This window comes from Schistocerca nitens, chromosome 7 (genome assembly GCF_023898315.1).
Source record: "Schistocerca nitens isolate TAMUIC-IGC-003100 chromosome 7, iqSchNite1.1, whole genome shotgun sequence".
In the NCBI taxonomy this organism is placed as follows: domain Eukaryota; kingdom Metazoa; phylum Arthropoda; class Insecta; order Orthoptera; family Acrididae; genus Schistocerca; species Schistocerca nitens.
In genome coordinates this window covers 75,071,930-75,089,628 of record NC_064620.1, presented here as the reverse complement: position 1 = coordinate 75,089,628, position 17,699 = coordinate 75,071,930, and the positions used below count along the sequence as shown (strand labels likewise).

Sequence of the window (17,699 nt, the reverse complement as noted above, 5' to 3'; positions counted from 1 at the left end):
CGAGACTCGAACTCGGGACCTTTGCCTTTCGCGGGCAAGTGCTCTACCAACTGAGCTACCGAAGCACGACTCACGCCCGTTACTCACAGCTTTACTTCTGCCAGTACGTCGTGCTTCGGTAGCTCAGTTGGTAGAGCACTTGCCCGCGAAAGGCAAAGGTCCCGAGTTCGATTCTCGGTCGGGCACACAGTTTTAATCTGCCAGTAAATTTCATATCAGCGCACACTCCGCTGCAGAGTGAAAATCTCATTCTGGAGACTAGTGGCATTGTTTTATTAGAAACAAGGGACGAATGACCACGTAGTTTGGTTCCTTCCCCCTCATTTAAACCAACCAACCAACCTATCCTTCGTGTCAGTGTTTTCCACATATTCGTTTCCCCTCTGATTCTGTGGAGAACTTCCTCATTTCTTTACCTTGTTAGTTCTTATATTTGCAATGAAAACTGGCTTTTTGTATGCGATATATAATTAGAAATAAGAAGACATGCATTTTTCATGAAAATAGCAATTAGACATCTGTTAGTTACCATACATTCGCTAAATTTTATATTTAAGTGACGGAGGTATTCGAACTGACCGGAAAACGACGAAAAAGTAGTAACCGAAACGAGACTCGAATGAGCGATTACCAGTCTCGAATGCAAGTAATTTTTGTCCATCTTTATGTATTTTAAACTCCGCGGTATTGGTAGTAGGACAGGCATCTGCCGGCCGCTGGTGGCCGAGCGGTTCTGGCGCTACAGTCTGGAACCGCGCGACCGCTACGGTCGCAGGTTCGAATCCTGCCTCGGGCATGGATGTGTGTGTTGTCCTTAGGTTAGTTAGGTTTAAGTAGTTCTAAGTTAGGGGACTTATGACCTCAGCAGTTGAGTCCCATAGTGCTCAGAGCCATTTGAACCATTTGAACAGGCATCTCTGTTTGAAAATTTCCGTCAGCCTGGAATCTAACGTAAAACCCCTACGTGGTAGGCGAGCACTCTACCACACAGCCACGGCCACGCGGTCTGTCGATAAAAATCGACCTTGACAAGCACATTTAAGATGGTCGGAAACCTTGAAAATCGATTTTTTTGAGAATTTTTTGAGAATTTTATCTAATTATTTTGGGGGATTAATATTTGAGCTCTGTATGGTACGTGAAGTAAATATAGAAGTTTACAAACAACAATTAAAATAATTAATGAATGTTAATTGACATATACTAAATAATTTCAGATTTGCCCTGGGAAGGATGCTAGATTTATTACTGTTCACGTTTCTTAATGCAGCAGTCTCGAACTTTCCGCAGATGTGATTATTTCTCCGGAAGTGTTACCTAATCAAAATTAGCGAATGGGTTGAACTTCACGATACCAGACGTCGGCAATGTCCCACGACTTGACGATGTAGTGTGTGTCACGCCATACATGTCAAAAAAGTTAAAAATATTTATTTACATTATCTTGATTTTTTATGTTATGCCTATGTGAAACTGAATAAATTTGTATGTTGCCGTTTCGCGTTAATTTATTAAGGCTTCTTCAGTAGTATTGTGTGTTGGTGTTACATTAAATGTGTGCTTTCTATTCTACAGGTGAATCTTACCTTCTATCAAGATCATTAAGAATTCTTGAAAAACTTGATGGAAAGGGTTCGTGGGTAGAAGAATAGCATCACGAACAAAATATCAATCACACATGTATAACACAACCACATACTGCCATTGAGGGATTTAAATAAATTAAGACGAAAGGCGTCTGGTGCAACATAAATTGCTTTTATTCAGTTGCACGTAAACAAATACAATCTAAAAATAATTAATATAACTAGATACTGAGGATTGGTATATCTACAACAATTAAAATTTTGATTAGGTTATTTTTGGAATGTAGGTCATGCTGACAGACTGAACTGAAATGAAACGTAGTGGAGCCAGGTCCAGTTAGGGTTGGAAGGTGACATTTGATTCTGACTTAGAGAAGCTGACGAATGTGATGTTATGAGAGTAATTGTATTTCTTTTGCGTTGAATGTTTCAGGCATAATAGATTTTAGGTGGTGGTTTGTGTCTCTATTTTCATGATTCAAAGCTGATAGTAGATATCGATGGGTTCGGTATTCGCAAATTAGCACATAATCTACATAAATGTATAGTTGCGCAGACTACATGCGTAAAGCCTACGGGATTATTGAGTCTCCACTGGAGTCAACCACGCCTAATACGCCTGGAAGTAACAGTCTGTGGGGATGCGAAATATAACGATCAAATAATTTCGCTTCCAGCTAAGCCTAAAGACGGTAGAATACTGTGGAACTGCAGTTCATCTGCTAAAGATGCGGCTAGTAAAACGTATGTACCAGTCTGTGGGATACTAACTGGGAACATGATGAGTATGGCGAAATGGTGTTAATACATATTCAGATGCCGCGGACGTGTTTAACTTCATACGCTAGGGATATGCTTCGTGAGGTTCCAAGGTTGATTAACCGACCTACAGTCGAAGAATGTCGTGTTTCTAGTGAAATATCAACAAATAAATTGTAAAAATCAGTTTCGTAGATGGAAACTACTCCTCCTCCTCCTCCTCCTCCTCCTCCTCGGCCCCCAACGCACTGAATCCGTGGAGGCCGCAAATATATAATAGGAATATAAACAGCACGCACGAAGGCATACAAGTAGAAATAGTTTCCAAGCTCCAGCCATGCATGGCACAGAAAGGAGCCATTGTGTATTTAACAGTAAATGGTTCTGCTTGCATAGCCGATAGAGGGTAGATATACATGTGGGTCTAACGGTAATTAAGCTATTTCGTCATTCTGAGGCTGCAAACATGTTAGCCAGCCGATAGCGTGTTTGGCTCCTTCTGTGTGTGTGTGTGTGTGTGTGTGTGTGTGTGTGTGTGTGTGTGTGTGTGTATACAGGCAGCTTCAGTTGATAGCGCGCGGTAGGCCATGGCATGGCATAGCGTCAGCGTGGTCGCGTCGTATTGATCTGCGTCGTTAGGCACGAGCGTCCCCGGCGCCCGCATGTTTGTCTCGGCACGCAGCGCAGCGCTGCAGGTGCGGGCGGACAGCGGCCAATAGGTGCTGGCGGTCGCCGAGCGAGTCTGGGGGCAACTGACTGGCCAGGACGTGACCCGTGGGCCGGGCGCTGAAGCAGGCCGCAGCGGCGTGGCTGGAAGTTGAGCGTAATCAACTAACGCAGAACCTGTTCGCTTAGCAGGCTATCGGAAGTGTCACAGATCATAGCTACAGTGTTCAGAATACGTTATCAAAGTTGTGGCCCCAAGTGTACTCTTTTAAGCAACTACAACAACCAGAACACTTAATAGGTGTCCAAACTTGTGTTTTCGACGATGTTCCAATCTTGGCTCCAGCTACCAGTTGCTCTCCAAACCAGTGAGCGGCGAGAACGGTTCTGCCATCTGCAGTGAGATAATAGGATATGGGTTTCGCCTTTTTGCAAACACGCTGTTCTTTCTTTTTACCCAAACTTGTTTCAGCACCTGTGTGCCTAAAATGACGTTTGCAGTTTTGATGAAATGTCGGTTTTGTTGTTAGAATCTTTCTAGATGGGTTTTTACGCATAGACCGCTGTTAACAATTTTACCTTGTTGGTATACACAGAGATCGAGTGAATACATGAAACAAGTAATGAAGAAACCAGATTTCAGACTGAGTTTCACTGCAACAATGTTGAGAAATTGTCATTCATCCTTGAAGAAAATACATCAGTGCTCTAGTTCTAACGATTTTTGTTCGTTATTGAATTTAGAATTACTGTGCAGTTAAATTAACACAAAACAGAAAAATTGCGCTGGAGGTACGTGCATTTCGGAAATGCTCAACCATCAAGAGAGCGAGAACCATGCAGCAAAGATGTTGCGCATTGTTGAAGATCTTGCTCTCACAGTTCTGTGAACTGGTGACCTGAACCAATTCCTTCCCAATTTCACCTCACCCCACGCCATACATTTCGCGTAATGACTATGAGGGATAAAATTAGATTAAAGTTAATACGAAGCCTTACCGAGATTCGCTCTTGCGACGCACCATTCGCAAATGGAATAAGATGGAAAATCAGGCCGGTACTCCAATACCGAGCCCCTTGGCGGAATGCACAGTTGCAGATGTAAATAAAGGAGACACAGACCAGCGTCATACATTCCTTGCATCTTCGGAGGGTTGGAGCGTTATGGTAACGTCTCGAGAAAAGCATGTAAGCCCCTCTCCCCCTTCCATAAAGCGAAGGCTTTAAACCTGAAAGAATAGTTGCGCATTTTGAAACACCCTCTGGGAATGTTTACGGGAGTTGTCTTTGCGAATGCTTCTCCTGAGAGGTGCGTAATTGGGTTGTAGTGCACGTCTTCCATTAACATCCAAAGAACATCACAGGAGGATTGCTCTCGATGTCAGTCTCTCTTCTTGGACAGGTCTTGTCAGATGTTTGTACTACGATACGATCTGTGGCCTGCAAAGCCCATCACATTCCTGACCGATCACATTTACGTTGAAGATGACAAGAATATGTGCTGCTTGTAATTGCAACAGGCTCTATTTTCCATCTGGAAAATGTGCTGATGCATGACATGGATTAGCAAGCTGCAGAAAAATCCACAAGTGAGCTATAAAATATTATATTCATGTGATTGGCAACAAGTTGTTTTACCCATTTACTTGACCAGTAAGAAGTCAGTAAAATGCGTTATGCACATAGCTATCGAAACTACAGTAATGACTGGGGTCTTAGGAGTAATAAATTTAATATCATCAGGAGAGTAATCTAGTTTCAGTGAAGTTCTCGTTTTACTAAGGTTTGAAGCTCCTCTTGACACTTTTCTGTGTTTGCGATTTAAAAATTGGGTTGTCGTGAAAATCAGCCTATACAAGCACAATTTATTTATTTTTGAGCTTTATATTTACCCAGACACATTTCGACACCTATGTGAGTAGTGGAACAAGCTATGTTTCAGCACAGTTTGTTAGTGTGGTTTGTCTACATCAGGGACAGGTATGCACTCAGGGGCAAACTTATTGTTCTCCTTTGATTGACAGGTACTTAACCTATTGTTCTGTTAAGTGCTTTTCCATGTCACCCCAGTTTCCTTTTGACTGCCAGGCATTTAAGCTATTGTTCCCCCTGACAGCTATTGTTCCACCTGACCCCTCCCCCTCCCCCATCCCTGCTACAGGTACAGTTTCAGGTCTGAGTTATTAGAATAGGCCCTCTCACACTCCTAGCAATTTGATTGACTACATAATTAAATTGATCGATTAATTAACCTCTCTGGTAGGTAGGGCCACCCCTCTACCACGGCCCCCCGGTGGGAAGTTCAAATTCCACCAGGACAATGCAGCGTCTACTAACCTAAGAAAATGGCGGGAAGACAGGTCACAATGACTACTTAATTAAATTGATCAATTAATTAATCTCTCTGGTGGGAAAGTGCCATGCTACCCTGCCAGGAAGTTCAAATTCCATCAGGACAATGCAACCTCTACTAACCTAAGAAAATGGCGGGTAAAAAGGGCACCTCCATTAACCAAAGTCAGGGCTTCACAACATACGTGCTCGCGGAGCAAGCTGTGAGCAGCAAGGCGCGAGCACTGAGCAGTGCGAGCACGCTACCCCCACTACCGGACCAGAGCGGAGAGTGGGGAAAGTCACATGGGGCAAACAACAGCTGCTGCCAGTCAATGTAAATCCGCGGCCACCTGCAGGGATATCACTCACGAATTATTACTGCGACAAATGAAACAAATAAAGGAGAATGTACATACGCCACATAATTTTATTAGCTTAGTGTATGCCTCTACATTCGCATTAATTTGTGAACTGTTACACAATAAAAGGTGTCACTGAAATGTGGGGTTCTCGGTTAACTTGTACTTTTTTCCCTTTACAATTGCGTCTATGTTCGGAGTAATTGTTCTTGTGCATTTTAGGCGCAGCGTGCAGTTTAAATTTCGATCAGACAATGCGTTTCTCAGGCGCGTCTTGTTACATTTCATTGCAGAGAACAGTTTTTCACAAACATACGTGGAACCGAACATTGATATTATTGTAGCTGCCAGTTTGTGCAAACGAGGAAATCTATCCTGAGGGAAGTGTCTGTAGAATTCCAAAATGTTTTTCTTGTTCTGAAATTTGTCTCTGTATTCTCTGTCACACTGCAAGTCAATAATTTCTTGCTGCAGCTCAGGACGAATCTATTCGCTGAATATGGAGAGAACAGATCAAAATCACTGTCTAGTGCTGTCAGATCTTGAAAGCGCTGATACAAATGGTTCAAATGGCTCTGAGCACTATGGGATTCAACTGCTGTGGTCATAAGTCCCCTAGAACTTAGAACTACTTAAACCTAACTAACCTAAGGACAGCACACAACACCCAGCCATCACGAGGCAGAAAAAATCCCTGACCCCGCCGGGAATCGAACCTGGGAACCCGGGTGTGGGAAGCGAGAACGCTACCGCACGACCACGAGATGCGGGCAGCGCTGATACAACTAAACTATGTGAGTAATGTTCACAGTCTTTGTGGACATCTTGCATGGATGATAATTTAGTAAAATGAGCTAGATTTCCTGTTTCCAGCTGACTCACCCAAAGTGTCAATTTCATTTTAAAAGCTCGTATTCGATCTATGAAATGAGTAATTAGCAGATCTTTGCCTTGTAGTAAAATGTTCAAAGCATTCAGATGGCTAGTTAAATCTGCTAAGAACGCGAGATCACATTCAAACATGCACGCGCATTTCCCCTCCTTCCCCTCCCTCCCTACTCCGCGACCTTGCACCTGCTCGCGAGCACGTGCCTGAGCAGACGCGAGTACTCGCGCTCAAAACCGGCCAGTTGTTAAGCCCTGACCTAAGTCATCCGACCACCACCTCTTCCTAGGAGTTGGCGGGAAAAAGACTCAGTTATCAATCATTTCGAGGGTATTAAAGTGTAGTGTACGGAATATTGTTCAAACAATTTAGACATTGTGTGGAACATTGTTTATTTAAACAATTTAGGGGCGTAGAAAAGGGAGCAAGCAAGCAGGTCCAGACAAGAAACAGTAATGCGTTTGTGCCAAGGGGTAACGAGTCCGGGTTTGTAAAACATTTCTGAGAGTTATTTCGGTCTGCTGAGAGTGCTCTGGTCACCCGTTGTGGGTCGATGACAGCCGACCTTGCATGGAAATACCCAGTGCAGTGAGGAGTATATATGGTGCTGTCTGTCTTCACGGTATATGTAAGAATGATGTAAAAGGGGTGATTTTGTATGGCGCAGGATAGGAAATGTATGTTTACTACATGGACATGGTACATGGTGATATCTTGCTGGGTTGGAGATTTGTTTCATGCTCTAATATTCAAGCTCCTGTCGTCAGTGGGAGAACAGTGAAATTGAGTGTAAGAGCCTTTCCATATTTTACGATATGTAGGGCATGTTGCAGGGTTTAATTGTCGATGCAATATAGTGATCTGTACAAAAACAATCATCCTGCTCTATTCATTCAGAAGACATCCATTGTGCCGGGACATGAGTGTCTACAAACTGATTTGAACAAGATGGAGACAAGGTATATACAGAAATTTCTAAGAAAGCAAGTGTTCAAAGACAAGTTGAAGCAGACCATCCATCTCTGGCGGGGAAGCCGTCACTCATCCGCCACTGTGGCATTAGGACGTCTCCAGACCCGTAGCTGTAAGATACCGAAAATTCCGGCCATTTTTTTCTCTTCTGTAAGACAGTGCTTCGAATTCTGTTTGTGTAATTGTTCTGATATCTCCCGTCTGTTCTTAGAGAGTGCTCTCTTTCCAAACAACAAGAATGTTTTTATGATTAACGGTGTTTTCGCAAGCTAGCACAGGCTTTTAGCGGTGAGAACGTTTGCGTATGTTGAAAGCAGGAACGGTAACATGTGATGGACGGGCTGCCATGTTATTCTGTGCTGTTTTCGTATACAGGTTGTGTTAGGGCAAGAATATCCATGCATAAAGGCCGAGACATCACGAAAACTCCTACAAAAGCGCATGTTAAGTATTTCTGTGACACTATGCAATTTGCGAGAGTTCGCTATAGATACTGAGAATCGTTCCAGAACCAGTCATTAAGAAGAGACATTACCTGTACATCAATCAGTCTCAGACTGTAGCAACAGTCATAATATTTAATTGTAGTTACACTGGTAAATATTTTCGGGCTTCCAATATTCTGAGTCTGGTATGTATTTGATGATCTGTAGGCAACTTTTGCAATGTTTAACTGTCAGTGCAATTTAGCAATCTGTGCAAAATAATTTTACTTCTGAAAGTCCCATCTGCAGAAAACAATGGCGAAAGGATCGCCAGGAGCAATGCACCCTGTGCTATTCTGGGAAGCATTGGAACATCTCTCTCTGTGCTGGACCATATCAGAGCTATGCGTCATCGCGTATGGGGCCAGCGTGAGCGCGCCCTGGAGTTCTGTGACGTCAGTATAACTCTCGAAGAATTCTAACTGTATACGTGTGATAGCGATGGCTCGTTCTTTGCAGTGGCTCGCAGGGCGGGGGCGGCTCCGGCGTCGTGTCACGGGATGTGTTTTTTATTAGCAATCTTTTGTTTAAACTATATTCCATCGATTTCACCAACCAATAGAATGCTGCGAATTAAGAAAAACTACCCCATACATGTGAATAATACCGATTTAATTAATTTGCATAATTTTATATATCAATGTGGTGGTAGCAGTACAGTAGTTAATGGGAGGGGAGAGCATGAGTGGGTGACATGGAGCAGAACAGCAAGTTATGTGCAGAACACTACATTAATTTGCATAATTTTTATGTGAAACGCAGTGCAATATTTTAAGGGAGTGAGTGACAAGAAGAATGCGCCAGAAATGTCATTGAAGAGCATGTGAAATTCGAGAAGTGTAACAGAAAATGGTGAGAGGACGTAACTGATTACTTAATTTGGTATCAAAGGCGGTACAATAGTTTAAGGAAATGGGGGTGCCATGGAAAACCAGTTAACGGAACAATAGGTCAAGTGCCGACAAATACCCAAACATTAGGTTAAGACACAGAGTACAAAATGGTTCAAATGGCTCTGAGCACTATGGGACTTAACTTCTGAGGTCATCAGTCCCCTAGAACTTAGAACTGCTTAAACCTAACTAACCTAAGGATATCACACACATCCATGCCCAAGGCAGGATTGGAACCTGCGACCGTAGCGGTCGCGCGGTTCCAGACTGTAGCGCCTAGAACCGCCCAGCCACTCCGGCCGGCACACAGAGTACAGTACCAAACCTTAGGTTATGGTGTATGTTTGCCCTATGTAATTGCTTCTTGCAAAACCTACATGTTTCCAGACAGCAGAGGAGCAAGAGAAATCCAACCCCCCAAAAACGGAATTTTTTATACATAAACAATATACCCTTTAATTTCCTGTTATGAGATCCTTCCTCTCCACCAATTTCCATATATCCTATACAATGCCTTGAATCCCATAAATTGTTTAAATAAACAATATTCCACACAATGTCTAAATTGTTTAAACAATATTCCGTACACTACACTCGAATACCCTCCAAATGATCGATAAACTGAATCTTTTTCCCGCCAATTCCTAGAAAGAGGTGGTGGTTGGATGACTTAGGTTAGAAGAGGTTGCTTTCTCCTGATGGAGTTTGAACTTCCTGCCAGGGGGGCATGGCACTTCCCCACCAGAGGTTAATTAATTGATCAATTTAATTAAGTAGTCATTGTGACCTATCTTCCCACCATTTTCTTAGGTTAGTAGAGGTTGCATTGTCCTGATGGAATTTGAACTTCCCATCAGGGGGCGTGGTGGGGGGGGGGTGGCACATTCCCACCAGAGAGGTTAATTAATCGATCAATTTAATTATGTAGTCAATCAAATTGATAGGAGTGAGAGGGGGCCATATTCCAATAACTCAGAACTGAAATTGTACCTGTAGCAGCGATGGAGGAGCGGTGGGTGGAACAATAGGTTAAAAGACTGTTAGTCAAAAGGAAATGGGAGTGACATGGGAAAGCACTTAACAACAATAGGTCTGCCCCTGAGTGCATACATGCACCTGATGTAGGCAACCTGCACAAACAAACTGTGCTGAAACATTGCTTGTTCCACTACTTATGTGTCGTCTTCTTTGGGTCAAATGTTGAGTTCTGTAAAGTTCCATATCAAATTTACAATAATTTATCTATTGTAGGCCTAAGAATTACAGTATCTGCATTTTGCTTTGTTTTGTTTAGACATTTACCTTAAGATTACATAGCTAAATAAACTGCATTATTATACATCGGTTTTTGTACCGCTTTTCGTCGGTTTTTTGACAGCATATCATCTGCAAACTAGCTATGAAGAAAAATTGGGTACTTGTGAAGAACTGTTTCGTGGGTAGAGGTTAGTGAAAAACTGTTTCGTGGGTAGAGGCTATGTGCGTTTCTGTCCTTACATATTTCGTCCTGTTGCCTGTCTACAGTTGATGTCTCGATCAGCTGCTACTCAGTGCACTGTTTCCATGCAGTTTTTCACAAACTTTTTTTCGTTCACTAGTTCACTACACATGTACCTTTAGAAAATTTGACGATATGTGATCTGAGTAGACACTTCTGGCTCCACACTCAGTGAGAGGTGTTATGTTATTTTCGCTGCTGACTTGTTCATCGTTGTATTGTCGCTTCTCACTTGTTCATCGTTGGCCTTATTTGCTGTGGCGCGAATTTTGAATGTTTCGTCAGAACTAGTGTGATGCGGCTGTTGTGTGTGTGTGTGTGTGTGTGTGTGTGTGTGTGTGTGTGTGTGCGTGCGTGCGTGCGTGCGTGCGTGCTTGTCATGAAAGTGTAGTATTTTCATTCAGGACTCTCTTTCCTTGCATTATTGCTTTTTGTATCCGCTAGTTCTCCTCTATTGTGAGTTTTTGATAGACTCTGTTGCTTTCTCCGAGGATCTTAATATCAGTCTCCATGTTTTTTGGATGGTGGTTTTTCTTGTATTCGATGATCTGCAAAATTGAAGTGTGTACTGTCGCCTCCTAGGGCCCTGAGGTGTTCAGAGTACCTCGTTTTGAAATTTCTGCATGTTTGGCCTACGTAGACCGACTGACACGAACTACAGGTTCACTAGTATATTCCAGCTTTCGGAGAATTGTCGGCAGAAGTGTTATTAGTGCTTAGATTTTTTTGTAGTGTGTTATTTGTGCGGAATGATATTTGTAGACGTTGGTTCTTCAGTATGTTTCTCACTCTGTCGACGTTTTTGTTACTGCATGTTTGTATATGTCATGCTGTACTCTTTGTAGGGTGTTCCTGGTTCCCTGCGTTTATCTGGAGTTAGTGTTGTTGGTTCTCTATTGTGGCTGGTGATTCTTTTAATTTGTTTTTTAATTTTGTTGTTCAGTTTGTTTATCATTTATGTGCTGTATCCATTCTCTCTGATTATCTGGCGTATTGGGTTTAGCTCTTGTGCGTAGTTGCGTTTGTCCAGTGAAGTTCTGTTGAGCCTGTATAGCATGTGTCCGAAACTTGTGCTTAGGGGTGGTTGGAGTTGATTGAATGGTTGTACTTGCGGCTGTAGGTTTCCTGAAAATTCCAAAATTGTTTGTTGCTGATTCTGTGTATGGTAATGTCTAAGAAATTAAGTTTCATTTCCTCTTCTGTCTGAATGGTAAATTTATATAGGCCTAAATTGCGCATGTTTTGTATATTGAGCTTTGTTGTACTAAGTTAATGTTTGAGCCACGAATCGTCACGTAATACTGGATCATTTCTTATCACACATCTAAATCAAGATATCCACTTTTCAGATATCGAATTACATCATAATTGTTCCAACAAGATCTTCATTATACATCTATCAATTTGCTTCCTCGTCCCAGTTACTATTTCCCCGATCGCCAAGACTTGAAAACAACATTTGGCTTTTGTTTTTGTTTCGATTAATTTATAAGAAGATAGGAACACTGGAATTACGAAACCCAAGGAAAACAAATGTATCACTAACTTCTCTGTAAAAACACGAATCTTACTTAACAGAAAGAAAGTAATAGGGAAGATAGTAGCTCATTTTCCAACAGTATTTCGCCCACTTCTATGTTGAACAAATCGTTTAAAAAGGATAGATACGCTGTGCAATGTATGTTTGATTTTGTGATGTGTGTGGCATCAATGTACGTAAACATAAGAATTATTTTGAACATCGTTAAAGAACTTGGTCTCTTCCGACATCACAGGTTTTTGGACTCTTAGCACTTGCAACACGGTAATCCGGCTTACGAGTCTACTTAGCTCCTAAGCTTGGACTGGAGAAGTTCCGTGCTGCTTCGTAAAGCCAGTCCAGCCATGTTTCCTTTTCTCCCCACACTTATCCTTTTTGCCCTTAATCTGCGACCTAAAACTGCGGCTCAAAGCATCTCAAAGAACTGGTATGCACACTCCAGGCACTTTGACGTTATGTGCATGCTTCGTCTCGTGAATATTAAGCGTCTGATTGTGTTGTTTATCCTTTCTGAACGTTCGTACTGCAGTATATCATGTTACATTGCATACCATGCACCAGCGGTTTGTTGTGATGTATCTCCCTTCTTATGTTGTTGCCGAGTGTAATTTTTTGATGAACTGTCATTTATTTGATGTATATTGCTAGTAAAACAGCAGTAACGTAAACGATGGACAAGGTCAGACAGTGATATAATGGGGCATTCAGTAGCTGTTTCTGCCAAGTAGTACTTCACACACCAACGTTGGAATATGTATCATTATCGCTAAGTAATGATGAGTTTGTAAATACGTTTTTTTTTTCCTGTTCAGTATTTAATTGGGGTGTGAAGTACTCACCTTAATCTGTGTGTTGATTGCATACCAAGACATTAATTACGTATCTTAAATTGATAGTCATTTAATTGTGGTTAGCGCACTTACAAAACTAGAAATTATGGTGCTTCCACTAAAATTGCGAATCATGGATATCTTTTTTACACAAGTATTTGCTGTGAGACGGGTACTTCTGTTTAGTCAGTGTTCGAATAATAAGCATTTTGGTATACATCGATAATCATCAGAAACACAATAGCACTGTACATTCGTTTTAGTTATTTAATTTGTCCCATCCACAGAATAGTTTATGTGCTCTTTACGACAGTGTTCTTTCGTAGTGCAGACGATTTTCACAACTCATTTCAGGTTGAAGCTGTAATACAGGATTATAACAAAATGACACATGTGTGCAGATAAAAAAGTGAAAACATCGAGCAGCCGTTCTGTTACGGACGCCTTTACGATAGCCCTATGAATCCCAGTGCAGTTCGTTTCGAATGAAATTATTTTGTTATTATAAAGCAAAAGCTCAGACGAGTGTTTGAAAATAACAAATATTTTAACTGCGGCATTGTAAGAGCACAAAAATTGTCATAACTGGTAATGAGACCACAGTATTTCATGAAAGGTGCAGAATATCTGGATGAGAATTTCGGTATATTAAGATGCTTAAATTAGTCTACCATATAAATAGGACAGTTTGTTTCTGCTGTAATTTTTGTATGCGCATATCCTGGTTCTACAATTGATATGATGATAACTTTCGCCACATAAAGACACTGTGGGGGTTTCCCCTCGCCTCCATATCGAATATATCCAGTTTGCGTGCAAAAGAAAGAAAAAATAAAGAAGACAACACTGTGGCAGCCTTGTGAGCAGTTCGATTGCCATACTCAGCAAGGCGGTACATAAAGTATACAAAATTTGGCATTCGGGAGAATCGGGTATAGTACGCTCACCTGGCTATCCAGATTTAAGAAAGAAGCAACAATCGTCCAGGTCTAGGTCTTCATTCACAGACGAGAGTATCTCCTTAAAATCAGTATTAATAGCTTGTTGTGGAAGTTATTTTGTTATGTTTTTTAGTGTATGTTAAAATCAGTGATTTCTTTTTTCAGCTAAACTCGTCGAACAAAATGTTAGCTATGCACACTAGTCACTTCGGACCGCTGTATCTATACAAGTTATAAATAAAAGATATCTGCTGTGGTTTCTGTCTGTATGTTAAGATATCTGCTGTGGTTTCTGTCTGTATGTTCGGGGCAATCTCAGGGACTTCGATACTGTTTTCAATAATAGATAGACATAGAATATGTATTGTTATCGCTAAGTAATGATGAGTTTGTAAATACGTTATTTTTTTACCTGTTCAGTATTTAATTGAGGTGTGAATTGACATCTTTTGTCAATGATAGGAGCTATGACGGTATGTGGTGCGAAAAGCAGTAAAGTAAGAGTTAGCTCAACTACATAGAGCAGGGAATGTTAACCAGAATATTGAAGTTTCTCACCACGTTTATGGGAAAGTTAACATCAGAAACTACTGTAGGGAGCTCGACACGGATTTTGCTAATAGACAAATGAATCATTAGGTGGGTTTTTGTACATCAATACATACTATAAACAAGTCGTCCGGCCATAGATGGATTGCTACCTGTGCGAAACTGGGACAGGTGGTTGGTATGGTATAAAACTGATATCAGGCGGTAAAGTGAAACTCCACTGCCGACGTAGTTCAGTACTGACTGTGTGTGTGTGGGGGGGGGGGGGGGGGGTTACGAGCGCACCTTTCTTGATGCAATAATTTATCAACAGCCGTATGTATTGTAGAAATTTATTTTATGAACTTCTTATATGCTACCTGTTTCGGCATTACATCGATGCCATCTTCAGGCCCCACACGTCATAGTCGTAAAACGGATCCAGTTATATGCCTCCTTCCGTGCATAGCGATTTTACGACTATGACGTGTGGGGCCTGAAGATGGCATCAATGTTATGCCGAAACTGGTAGCATATAAGAAGTTCATAAAATAAATTTCTACAGTACATACGGCTGTTGGTAAATTATTGCATCAAGAAATATAGGCCTATGCCAGCCGTTGTCCCACAGTCCGTAATGGATCAACAAAGAAGCGCAACTTTCGGTTGTGTGAAGTCAGCCCAGTACAATGGGTTGACGTGGAGAGGAGACAAAATGAGAGAAAATGTCTATGTAGATCGGACGTCGCCATGACCACGTCGTGAAAGAAGTTGCCCGATTTGTTGTATCAGCGCGGCCTGTCCAGTGGGTTTACAAGGAACGGTGTGCCACTTGCAGCCATTTAACAAGTCATAGGAACAGTGATCATAAAAAGACCCTAACCGAAAGGGTCCTGAGACGCGTGTCACCTCTTGTCAATAACAGTTGATTTTAAACTGGCCGGCCGCGGTGGTCTCGCGGTTCTAGGCGCGCAGTCCGGAGCCGTGCGACTGCTACGGTCGCAGGTTCGAATCCTGCCTCGGGCATGGATGTGTGTGATGTCCTTAGGTTAGTTAGGTTTAAGTAGTTCTAAGTTCTAGGGGACTAATGACCACAGCAGTTGAGTCCCATAGTGCTCAGAGCCATTTGAACCATTTTTTTGATTTTAAACTCTTTCCAACCCGATAGGAGTAGTTGCAGTCGTTGAATGCAGGTCCATCTCAACCGATTTTCGAGACAACAGTTGTCGGTAACCTCGCAAAATGCCATTGCACACAGTGATACACAAAGCTGCACCTCTTCATTGAGCCAAATAACAAGAAAACTAAATAGTAGCTGACTGGAGAGTGTAGCGTGGTCCGACGAGTCACGATTTTACCTCTTTTTAAACGGAGCAGCGTGTCGGGCGAACTTAAGACCCGATGAGTCCAGTTTTTGTTGAGAGCACTATAGGCAGGAAGTATTTCTGTGATATTTTGGTGGTTTTACGTACCATGAATTGGGCGCACTCACTCAGGTTACTGTGAAAACGAACCGCGGCGTTAATTTCATCATGTCCTTTGTTTTGGATCTTCAGCTGGGGACACATCGCTGTTCACGGGACTGCACGCAAGTCTTGCTGATGTGACGGAACACTCAGACACCCTACCACACCTCGACTTACTCTCTGAATCACCCGACCTTAGTCGCATAAAAATGTCTGGGACAGCGAATAAGGCATGGCGGTCAACATCACCGCAATTTGGCAGCTCTAAGGGATGTAACCATTGATTGGCTTTAACTGGATTTGGCAACCTGAAGAAATTTGTGATCTTTCTGGCTTGCCTATTTCATGTTGTTGCCAAATCTAGAGACGGTGTTACATGGTATTAGCTTTATTATATTTCCCGTAAGTGACTAAATTTTTGCCTGATGTGCTTATTTGCACTGAAATTTGGAGAGATACGTCCTGATGTGGCATCTATCCCATGTGTTTTACTACCATAATATAATTTGATAGATTTCTTGATAAAATAGTGCAATATTTATTAGTCTGAGAAAGTTACCAGCGCCTTTAGACATTGTGAAATTGGACATAAAATACTTCTGTTGACGTTAACTATGGCACCATGCGCATTTCAGTACGGTAATGTATACAAATAGCATATATGATGATGCGCCTCGTTCGTGTGTCTGCAAAAAAATACAAATTGTATAATAACCTTTGCATTGTCTTCGTTTGAAGTGAACGTGCTTAGTGTAAATTTTTGTGTCGTTTCAGAGGTGACGAAAGAGGTGGCCCGCGTGCAGGCGCAAGGTCGTCCGCTGCCCCGAGAGAGCAAGTATGTGGACATATACCGCGAGAAGCCCATCCGCGTCGCAGTCAAGGTGCTCGTGCCCATCAAGGAGCATCCCAAGGTGAGTACTCCCAACGAGCCCATCTGATTCTGTTTTCTTTTGAGTTATTTCCCGAATATCACTTCATTTTCCCTAATGTTCACCAATATCACCCACACCACAGTTTCAAGCTTCTACTACTTTTTATACGAAAACCACAACCACCACCTTACCATTCGTAGCAGAAGTTGGTAATTTGTAGAGTCTGTTACATCAGCAAATATCTTTCCTCTAGACACTGAAAAAAGGTCTTAGTGGCGTTGTCTTTAATCTAAGTAATCTTAAAAAGTCACATTGTTATGACTGCATCTTGGAGACGAAGGTTACCTGTCTAGAGCGTTTGGTTTGTAATGTGTGTATTCGTTGATGCGCACCGATGAAGTGAGCAGGGTTTGGCATGCTGTCTGTACGCATTTCCCTTATTCCCGTAGTCGCTGTAACTTCTTGTTTTGTTGCCGTCGTCGTCAGTCCGAAGACTGGTACATTCAGCCCCTTCACGCTACCCTGTTGTGTGCAAGCCACATCCACTTGAATTCACTAACTGTATTGACGCCTAGGGCCTCCCTCAACGATTTTTAGTCTGCACACTTCCCTGGCTGTTGCTTGTTGCCTCATGATGTTGATTCCTTGTTTTAATCAAGTTCTGCCATAACTTTCTTTTCTCCTCAATTCTATTCAGTTCGTCCACAACAGTTACGCGATCAACCTATCTAATCATCAGCATCCTTCTCTGCACCACATTTCAAAAGCTTGTCTTCTCGTCTGAATAGCCCGTCGTCCACGTTTCACTTCCGTACAAGGCAACCTCCAGACAAATACCTTCAGAAAAGACTTTCTCTTCTTGAGAAATGCTTTCTTGTCATTACCTGTCTACATATTATAGTCTCTCTACTTTGTCATAAATTACTTAACTGCCCAAAAAGCAAAATTCGTCTACTGCTTTTAGTCTCTTTCTTAATCTCAGCATCGCCTGATTTAATTCGATTATATTCCATTACTTTTTTTTTCATCTTACATCCTCCTTTCAAGACACCGTTCATTCCAGTCAACTGATGTTCCTTGTTCT

At 42.0% G+C, this 17,699-nt stretch overlaps 1 protein-coding gene across 1 annotated transcript in view; it reads left to right on the top strand.

Moving 5' to 3' along the window:
- The window catches only part of LOC126195479 (KH domain-containing, RNA-binding, signal transduction-associated protein 3-like), a 580,765-nt gene that overhangs the window by 407,784 nt on the left and 155,282 nt on the right, over positions 1–17,699 (top strand). The window contains exon 2 of the mRNA XM_049934109.1: positions 16,518–16,654. Within this exon, the coding sequence (XP_049790066.1) occupies positions 16,518–16,654 (137 nt within the window). The remainder of the gene's footprint in view (positions 1–16,517; positions 16,655–17,699) is intronic.